The 10,378-nt window shown below is 48.2% G+C and overlaps 1 protein-coding gene across 1 annotated transcript in view; it reads right to left on the reverse strand.

Annotated features, from left to right (window-relative positions):
* Positions 1 to 10,149, reverse strand: part of pappa2 (pappalysin 2) — a gene marked incomplete at both ends in the record, with an annotated part of 53,946 nt that extends 43,797 nt beyond the window's left edge. The window contains 3 exons of the mRNA XM_080546889.1: positions 261 to 409; positions 6,102 to 7,179; positions 9,165 to 10,149. Of these exons, the coding sequence (XP_080403015.1) occupies positions 261 to 409; positions 6,102 to 7,179; positions 9,165 to 10,149 (2,212 nt within the window). The remainder of the gene's footprint in view (positions 1 to 260; positions 410 to 6,101; positions 7,180 to 9,164) is intronic.
* Positions 10,150 to 10,378: the final 229 nt, after the last annotated feature.

Genomic DNA, 10,378 nt, shown 5'->3' on the forward strand with positions numbered 1-10,378 from the left:
CAGACAGGTAGAGACAGAGAGAGAGGTAAATACAGACAGACAGGTAAAGACAGGCAGAGAGGTAGAGACAGACAGACAGGTAAGGACAGACAGACAGGTAGAGACAGACAGACAGACAGGTAAGGACAGACAGACAGGTAAAGACAGACAGAGAGGTATAGACAGACAGACAGGTAAAGACAGAGAACAGCTAAAGACAGACAGGTAAACCCAGAAGGTAAAGGTGTACGTGTAGGTAGACTATAAGGGAAGCATCTTACCCTGATGGCTGAGAGCTTCCTTGGCCCAGGGCCAGGTGGCGGCCCCAGCGAGCTCCTCGCGAGCCGAGTTGTTGGCGAAGAAGACGTTGAGCGTGTCGGCGCTGCTCAGGTGCAGCAGCTCCTTCAGCTCCTTGATGCTCATGTAGGCCCTGCCGGGACAGAGGGGTCAGACACGTCAGGTCAGACGCAGCCGAGGTGGATCAGAAGCATCAGAGGCCCGTGGGAAGAATCTGAATCCCAATTTGTATCACATCCAACTGTACACGTACACAAGAGTACTGAGTGCAATTCTTTGGCTTCGGTTCCTCAACGTTGACATTTTGCAGCTTTCAGATACAAAACATGTATTGGATGAGTAACCTCCTCCTCCTCCTCCTCCTCCTCGCCTGAGATCTGAACCCTCGCGTCGGCCCCATGAGCTAATGTCTAGGCTTTAGCTCGACGGGATAAAGCAGGGGTTTAACGAGAAGTAGACCCACATTTCGAGTCCCAGTCAAGTTGCATAGAGCATAGAGGAGAGTGGTGGCGGGGGGGGGGGGGTTATGGAGTAGAGATTGGAACACAGATAACTTAAACGCTTTTTTTTTACTTTTCACAATACAGTGGTCCTTCTACTGGGTAATAACTATTGTAACAAATGTTACACAAGTCATGTAGTTACTCACTGTTACACTGCACTTACAGCAGACACACCAAACATACAGGTAAACCACACTTCCAGGTAAACTGCACATACAGGTAAACCACACTTAAATGTAAACCGCACTTACAGGTAAACCACACATTAAAGGTAAACTGTATTTAGTTCTGGTTAGGGTTCAATTGACTGAGACCTTGTTTTTTTTACATTTCCATTTCAATGTTTTCCTTGCGGGTGAATGACGGTCAGACGACTCATTCCCAGAGAGTTCCTTTCTATCCTGTTTCTACATCAACTCCTAATACGTCCAGCGTATAATAGTTTGAATTGTTTCGGGTAGTGAAGTACATGAAACCCAACCACTACCCTGCCTCACAGTGGTACACACACACACGCACACACACACGCACACGCACACACACGCACACACACACACGCACACACACACACACACACACACACACACACACACACACACACACACACTTCCTCCCCTCCCCTCCCAGCTGTGATAGAGTGATCTATAAGTGCTTTGATGTGTGAGGTGAACTTGTCACATGTCATTTCTCTCCTTTTTTGCTTTCATAGCTGGAAGGCTTTTGCACCTACTTTATCGCCGGCGGGCCGGCCATTTGAAACAGGCTCCGGGTCTTAATGCCCTTTTGTAACAAGCCAGAGGGTCCAGGCAGCAGCCCATTAGTACAACCTCCTACTGTTTCTTGGAGCGTTGCCCAACCGCCCCAGAGAACTGACCAAGTGTACTTTTAGTCTGCCCTGACGTACTTTCAGCCTTTTATTTAATAAGCAAACCCTCCACGGAGCCAGACCGGTGTGGCGGGGTATGCTTCCAATTAAGCATTAGGTTGAATGAGTATCACGCATCATGCATATTCATAAAAATATGAAATGTAGACAGTGGATTTAAGTTGTCCGATAAATCTCAGTTGTTTATGTTTGGGCTCTGTGTTTGGAAGTGGGTGATGTATTGTAATGACTGGCTCTAGACACCACAGACAATGTTGAGTGAATGCTAAGTGAATGCCAGGACGCAGTAGTAAATCATAAGCTTGCGTGTAACAGTGTTGCCCCACATTGATATATACATTTCAAGATACTGGATCTTTATACACCCTTTTTCGATAACGGACACTAGTAACAAGCTGTTTTGTTATTTTATTCTTACTTTCATATCTTTCTGATTGTAAAAATGTCTTTACTTTTGATTGTTTGTACTAATAAAAACTCAATGAATATTAAAGTAAATAAAAAATAAAAAAAGATGTAAATGTAAACGTTCTGTTACTTCAGCTTTAAAATGAGGTATTGGATGGCTGCCAAATGGAAATAATTGGAAATAAGTAAATTGAATAAGCTAATTGAATATAGAGTACTGTTTTTACGGATACTCCCCCTTTGTTTTCGAGCTTACGTCCGTGTTCGTATCCTGTTTTGTCTGCACTTCCTTAAATCAAGATCTTTTTGTTTGGTACTGTTACCTACTCGTCTGCCTCCCTTTATCTACACCGCACCTGGGTCTGCGTACTATACCAAAATGAATGAATGAATGAATGAATGGTCTTTATTGTCATTGATATAGTACAGGTACCATACAACGAAATTTGGGAGGGGGGGCTCCCCTGGTACTAGGATTTTTTTTTACTAAAAACAAGAAGGGAAAAGAGCTGGTTTACATAAATAAAGGCTATATACACTATCCACTATACTATACTATACAAATAAAACACTGTGCTGTACTCTATGCTATGCTATAACTATCCTAACATTTCCTATCTCTGAACCTTATGTACCCGAGGGTTGTCATATTGCACATAGTATTATTGCACATTCATTTAAAGTGTCGCAGTTTGCAGGTTTGAAATGTTCACAGTTGTGTTTCAGTATTGCACTTGACATTGCACAAAACATTACAGAAAACAGAACAGAATATTCAATTAGCTTACGTCCTTGAAGCGACCAACACATGGTGAACACGCGGTGAAGACTAAAGGCCGGTTTAGGCTTCTGCGTCGAATTTACGTGCGGCTACGCCGTAGACTACACGAGGGCTCTCCAAGTTTATAGTTCGACGTTGGTCCGCGCTGCAATTACACCGTCACATCGCTAGGTGGCAGTGTGTTTTCAGCCCCTGTGCTGTGCCTCTTCCGGTTAGGAACTCAACGGAGCTCAAAGCTCAAAGCGGCATAATAGCGATCTTTTTGTTGTTATGTTTGTTGTATATAAAAGTTCTATGATGCATTGAAATGACATTAAACTAAGATAATACGATGGTTAGCATAATTTTTCAAATTGTTATTAATAAGTAATTACAGAAAAGGTGAATGACATTTCTGTCATGACTTCCGCATTTTGGGCGACGAGAGAGTCGGAATCTTGTCTGAATCATGTTCTACCAAGCGGACCAATCACAGAGCTTACGGTTACGTGCGCTCTGACGCGTGGTTAGATTTTTTGAGAGGAGCACGTCAAGGCTACGCACGGTCATGCGGGACTACGTAAGCTTACGCGTAGCCTACGGCGTCGACTTTACGCAGAAGCCTAAACCGGCCTTAAGCGGGGAGTGAAGGGAAGTGAGGGGACATAAAACAACAGTGACAGGTACTCACAGAGGTACTCACAGGTGCAGGTGATCAGTCTGTGATTGAGGCGGCACAGTAGATAGCGAGAGGGAGCCACCTAGGGACCGCACTGGGGAGTGCGACCCCCATCCGTCACTTAACTTCGGTCATTGAGAAAATACCAAATCAAAATATGATCCCGAAAAAAACTAATACAGTAAACATACCAAATGAATACAAAATATGATCCCGAAAAATATACGTATATTTTCCATTCGTTTGGGGTCGAGGCATATCGTCGGACATAGGCAACAGATTCCCCCATACTCAAAGGACTCGTACCGACTCCCTTTGAGGTCAGAAAGCATCCCCGAAACTCGAAACGTTTTTTTTATGTGTGATGTCCCTTTAACCCTTGCAATCTTTCACAGCTGGATTCAAAATGTCGTTTTTCCGGGGGGTTTTCCGTTAAAGAACCACCCAGTTCGTCTCCTGAGCAGACAGATTCTAACCACCTCTGAGACTTGTTGGATGCCCTAAGCAGCAGGGGGATATCTTAGCATTAATGGCAGATATGTCCTTCTTTTTTTCTCTCCCTCTCTCTCTCTGTCTCTCTCCCTCTCATTCCCTTTCTTGTGTTGCCAGAATCTTCATGTACCTGGCCATCTCTCATAGCTGTCTCGTTGGCCGATCCAACAACAAATTTGTGCGGTGACAGGAACTGGCTGGGGAGACTGTTCTATTGCCCCAGCTGTGGAGAGATACCTGCACAATAACTCAGACAGCGAAAAATACCGAAATCCCAGACCCACAACATAAAAATTGTGCGCTCTCCACAAATGCCATCAAAATGTCATCCTAGCATTAATTCTCTCTCCGAAAAAAAACTCTGGGTAGCAGTCCAGGGGATTGCGTTTGTTCCAACGGGCTGAGGTCAGGACCTCTTTTTACAGACCTAACACTGCAGATATCCCAGAGAGGACTGTCTTCATGAAGTATGTGCATCTCTGTGGATTAGCGGTTCGTGGGTTGTCGTCTTTTTCCAAGCGAGGGGAAGAGATGTGAAGGTACCACTTTGGCATGCAAACGTTTAGGCTGAGACTTGACTTCATCGCTGTAGTTATGACCGGCCTCCCCGTCCAGGACACAGAGGAGTGAGGTCTCCAGAGGGGGAGGCTGGTGGAGGTAGAAATGGGAGGACGGGGCTCATCATAATGCATGGAACGGAATGAGGAATGGTACCAACACGTGATGATACCATTCCGTTTTCCGTATTCCGTTCCATGATGAACCCAATGAACCCGCCCCCGTCCTCCCATTTCTACCTCCACCAGCCTCCTCTGGTGACATGGGATACTGACTTTTATATCAGTCTCGGGGTCTGGTTTCTGTAAGGCTTTGTGTTGTGGCTCCTTAAGAGTCCAAATATACCAGCCTTCCCAGACATCCCAGACATGCGGTGAATGAAAAACAACAAACTAACTGCTGCCCAAATGTATCATTAGTTCCCAATTAGCCCGTGCAGGAATGTTTTCTGGACAGATACGCAACAGGGACGCTGAAAACACCTGACCTGAAAGACACCCCCAGAGCCAATCACGTGACGGAACAGCAGAGACACAATCTACCGTGGCCAAGGATGAAATGACTGTAGACGTATTTGTGTTGTATCATAAATGTCTTGTAAACGAATGGAATGAATGCAATGCATTTATGTGTTTAGAAAGCATCTATGATGTTCAACAATTTGTTTGGGAATGGATCATCTTCAATCTGAAAATAACTTCTATCTAAATGTTTTATAACAGTTAAGAATAAGTCAAATTATATGTAAAAAAAAAACGTTGACCTTGCCCTTTAGGTTCCAAACTTGTCATGTTTGAAGTATATTATAATCCTGATTAATAAGCATAAGCCCCAAACGTTGACCTACATTGTAAATCTAACGTTGCTCGATCACACATGTGAAATGAATCAAGCAACGAGCGTTTCGCTTTTTTAATGCGCAGCATCAGGTGAAGTATTTTTACCTTGATGTGCACCGCAAAAAAAAAAAAAAAAGAAGAAGAAAGAAAAATATTATGGCAAAACATCATGTGTTCTGTTAGGACCCCGAATAAGCCTGCCTGTCAAATAAGCCTGCCTGTCAAAGGGAATCTAGCGAAGGGAGACTTCTGGTTTTGTTGTGCATCCACAATACGTGTATTCTTTGGCTCTCCTCTCCTCCAACCCCACTTCTCATGCTTTCAGAAACCCTGCCAGACATTCAATTTGTAGCTGTGCCTCACATGTTGTGTAATATGACCTCTTGCAAAGACCCATGGCAAAGATAAACACTCGATCTCTTCGTCCAATAAAGACAGTGCTAATCAAGCACCGCACTAAAACAAAAAAAATCCTCAATAACATTTTAGCGACTGCAGGTTGAGTTTATTTGAGGGTCTGCCCTGTGTTCCTGTTTCCATGCAATTACTATGTTGGTAACTACTATTGATGACTTTGCCAAAGAAAAAGAAAAAAACACAAACGACCAGCTCTGTCTTTTTCATCAAGAGACGAAAAAAACACACAAACAAACACACACGGAAGACATCGCCACAACGTGACTAACGGTCTCTATCTCACCTGTCTGGAGACTCGGGGTCGAAGCACGTCTTCAGGACGTCCGTGACCTCCGGGTCGCAGCAGTCCCCGTCGTCGTAGTCGTAGTGGATGCTGTTGCACTCGCTGTTGCACACCCCGTCCTGCCTCCTCCAGTTGTAGCACGGTCCCAGGCGCAGGCAGTCCCCCCCGTCGTGGCCCGTCCGTGGGTGGTCGCACTCGGGGTCGCAGTGCCTGTTCCCGATCTTACTGATCTGGCAGTTGCTGAGGACGAAGCGCTGCCGGAGGGAGGAGTTGCGGACGGTGTGCGTGTCCAGCTCCAGGGTGATGTTGTACGGCCGGAAGGCCTCCGCCAGCGCCCGGTGCTGAAGCTGCACCTGGGCCTGGGACACGGTGGGGAGGCCCCCGTCGTCGTTGCAGACGTTGACCACGCGGTAGCGGACGCGCTTCTCCGCGCGCAGCTGCCAGTGGTTGTTGTAGCCCAGGACCACGTCCGTGTTGTCGCAGGCGGTGAACCCGCAGGGCGGCGGGAGGAACGGGGACACCAGCTCCCGCTCGGGGACCGGGACCACCGCCACGGCGGGGTGGTAGCCGTCTTTGCGCGGGAGCCACTGCCGCTCCGCGTCGGAGAAGTCGCCCCACCGGGCCAGGACGGGTCCGGGACGCGTGCCGTCGACGCGAGGCGGCGGCGGCGGGAAGCCTTTGCGGAGGTCGGCGTGCGTGCGAGCGTGAGTCCATAACGCCACGCCGCCGACGTAACCGCGGAAACTGTGGCCGTGGTCCGACTGGTCGCCTCCGAGGAGAAGCGTCCGGCAGGTCTGCATGAACGGGCTGTAGAGGTTACCGGACTGCTGGCTGCTCTCCCCGACCCTGGCGCCGTCCAGGTACAGGCTCATCGTGCGGCCGTTGTAGGTGGCCGCCAGGTGGGTCCAGGAGTCGGGGTGGTAGCGGCGGTGGCTGTAGATGGTGCTGGACTGTTGGGCTCTGTCAGTGCGTAGCGTGAAAAAGAACCTGGCGTCTTTCCGGCCGCCGGGCTCGGCCGTTCGAATCCCAACCGACCACCCTTTCTCACTCAACGAGTGCGAACAGTTGTCAAACACCCCTGCGGATGAATAGAAACAAAAAAAAACAAAAAAAACAATATTATTTTTGGGGGCGAACGGGGGGAAAAAAGGAAAAGCAACAAAGTAAATAGTGAGCATCCTCCACGAGTGTAATTAAAACCAAATTACCCAGAGGGCCGAGGGGGTTGGAAGTATTTCCCTAAACGAAGGCCCTGATTCCCAGCTGCTTGTCAGACAGAGAGAGACTCACATCTGGGCTCCAGATGTTCAACGCTGGGACAAGGAGAGGTCAGGAAACCCCTTCACCCTCCCTGTATGCACTCAGTTCGGTAACTGTACATAACAAACCGCCGACATTTTGGGGATACTTGGGGGGAGGGGGGGGTGGGGGGGTGGAATAAAAAGCAGGCAATTGTAGCTAAATATCACTCAGGAGGAGAGCCAATTTCATGGTTAAGGGTTTAATTCGCTCAAAGTAGTGGTTAGGATACAGTAGTAAAGCCCAGGGAATAATTCTTGATACTGTACTACTATAATCTGGAACCAATGAAGAAACATATTACAGAAGGAGACGATTAAGTTAGTCTGCCATTATATCTACCTGTAAAAGTATTACGCCGATCAAAACCAGACCAGAGAATGAAAATGTTCCTCAGATGAGTGAATGTGATGATGTGTTGTTGCAATAAACAAATTCAGAAGATTGTCACCGCCTACAGTAGCATGTTAGTTTGGCATGTCGGGGAGGGGGGAGGTGGGGGGGGTCCTTGGTTCAAGCCCGGCTACTGGCTATTCACTACAGGAGAACAGCTGCATAAGTAACTCATTCATGAATCATTCATTCATAGTCAAGATAAGATTAAACGTTATCGCCATTGTACAGAGCACTGTTCTGAGACAACGAAATGTAGCTTGTGCACACGTCTCCCTCCCAGGGAGAACAGAGCTCTGGGCTCTGGGCACAGGGTCCGCCATCTTCGGTGCACCTGGAGGTTGAGTGCCTTGCTCAAGGGCACAACGGCACCTTAAATACGATGCCAGCAACCCTGCAGTCCCCAGCTCACATCCTGGCGTGGGGATCAAATCTGCGACCTACCGATTGCTCTCTAACCTCTAGGCTAACCTGCCGCCCCCACCCCCCCCCCCCCGTCTATCCAAACGGCCTTGATCACTTGACTCTGATAAAGACCAGTAACCGCGGTAACAGTGTGGAACGGAGAAAACACCGATCAGAAGGCTCCGTTGAGGCACAGCACACCACGATAGATGACATCATTAACCTCTAGCTGGAGGAAAGCAAGTGTTTGTGAGAGGTTATATTTCCAGTGTCTAAACTGACTGTCTCGATGCTGCCAGTAACCTTGCTTTGTTTGCTTATGAGGCTTGCCTCCAGAGACATCTACTACCCCCCTGCACTGTTTCCCCAGTGTCAGAAAAAATAACATATTCCTTCTTCTAGCACGATGACTGCCAAAGGCTCCAGGCCTGAGCATAGATTACTTTTTCCTACGATGGCTGGATGATGGATAGACGATTCACTTACTTGGACAAATGTATTTGTTGTAAGTCGCTTTGGATAAAGGCGTCTGCTAAATGCCAAAAATGTAATGTAATGTAAAATGCTTGCGGCTTGCCTAATGGCAATCGGTGACTCCATGCTGTCTCATTACTACTGTATGAATGAATTACTGCCCCGGATACAGGTGGAGCAGTTGTGGCGAAATAAAGAGAAAGGCCGTGGCCTCTTAATAGAAGAAAAGAGAGAGATTTGTTTTTTTATTGTTTTCAAAACAAAGCTGTGTGGCAGATGTGTATTACAACATCAAACGATATCTCTGAAGTTGTATTCTAAATAGTAGGAAGTGAGAGAAGGGGTAGTGAGGGAGAGAGAGAGGATGGGGGAGACAGAGAGACAGAAACAGATAAAAAAAAAAGAGAGAGAGAGAAACAGAAAGGAAAAACAAAAAGAGAGAGAAAGAGAGATGGTTGTCGGGGGGGGGGGGGTGTAGTGTGTATCACTCACCTGCTATGATGGCTGGGTTCGTTTGCCCCCCCTCAGGTTTGACCCACAGCTCAATACTGAACCTAACCCTGGGAAGGTCCACGCCGGCCGCTGGGTTCACCCTCAGCTCCTCTCTCTCTCCGCTGAAGTACAGCGCAGACATCCACCTGGGGGGCACGTCGGGGAGCTTGGCCCCCCAGGGCGAGGGCCCCCTGACTGGGCTCGGGAGGCCCTCCTGTTCCCCGGAGGAGTACTCACTCTCAGGGGAATAGCCACTCTGCTGGAGCTTGGACAACACCTTCTGGGAGTCCACCGCCCTGTCAGGAAACGTCTCCCAACTGTCTCCCCCGGCGTGAGGTACGGTCGCCGGGCTACGGGGGAGCCTCCTGCGGAACGTGGAGCGCGGGACGTTGTCGAGCGGCGACGATGAGGAGGAAGAGGAGGAGGAGGAGGAGAAGAAGTGTCGTTGGCTCTTCGAGTGCTCGCCGTCTCCTGGTTTCTCGCCGTATCTGTCCGTGTCCCCTTCGACCGGACTAGTGGGGTTTGTGTTCGAGTCTGGGCGGTGTGGGGGACCGCCAGGCCCCGCTGCTGTGTGAGCTAAAAGTTTCTCCCTTTGGCCTTTGGGTGAAACATTTTTCTCCAGGTCCCTTGCCCCCTTCTTCCCCTCAGTGCCCCAATGAGACCCTAGTCTACGCAGTCCCAGCGGGTTAGAATGAACATCAGAGCTGCACCCACCTAAACATGATGACTCCCCCAGGCCCGCACCAGTGACTTGATAGAGGTCCCTTCGCCTGGTGTGTCTCCGCGGGTGGGCCGCTAGAGGGTGCTGCTGAGCCGCGGAGACGGAGGGGGAGTTGCATTGTTCGCTTGCTAAGAGAGCCAGCTCTCTGTCGGCTCGCTGAGCCAGGGTGCGTTTGTACCTTCGGATATGATCGGAGGAGAGAACAGTGTTCAGCAGCCAAGTGTTGATGAGGACCACAGCCAGTAGTTTGATATAATACAACATGTTTATGCGTGTAATAATCGGAATTGTTGAGTGAATTATTTATGTCAGTCCGTATAAATCCTGCCTCTTAGGATAGAAAGTTGGGCGCAAATAGCAGCAATGTGTTTCAGTTTAATTTATTGAAAGAGCTCTTCAAACACCCAACACATCTGGATATAACTTCATGTAATATCTCTGAAATTATAACGATAATAATGTTCTAAATCAAGAACTGCACTATTTTTGGCTC

Source organism: Nansenia antarctica, assembly GCF_963989245.1.
Source record: "Nansenia antarctica genome assembly, chromosome: 16".
Classification (NCBI taxonomy): Eukaryota; Metazoa; Chordata; class Actinopteri; order Argentiniformes; family Microstomatidae; genus Nansenia; species Nansenia antarctica.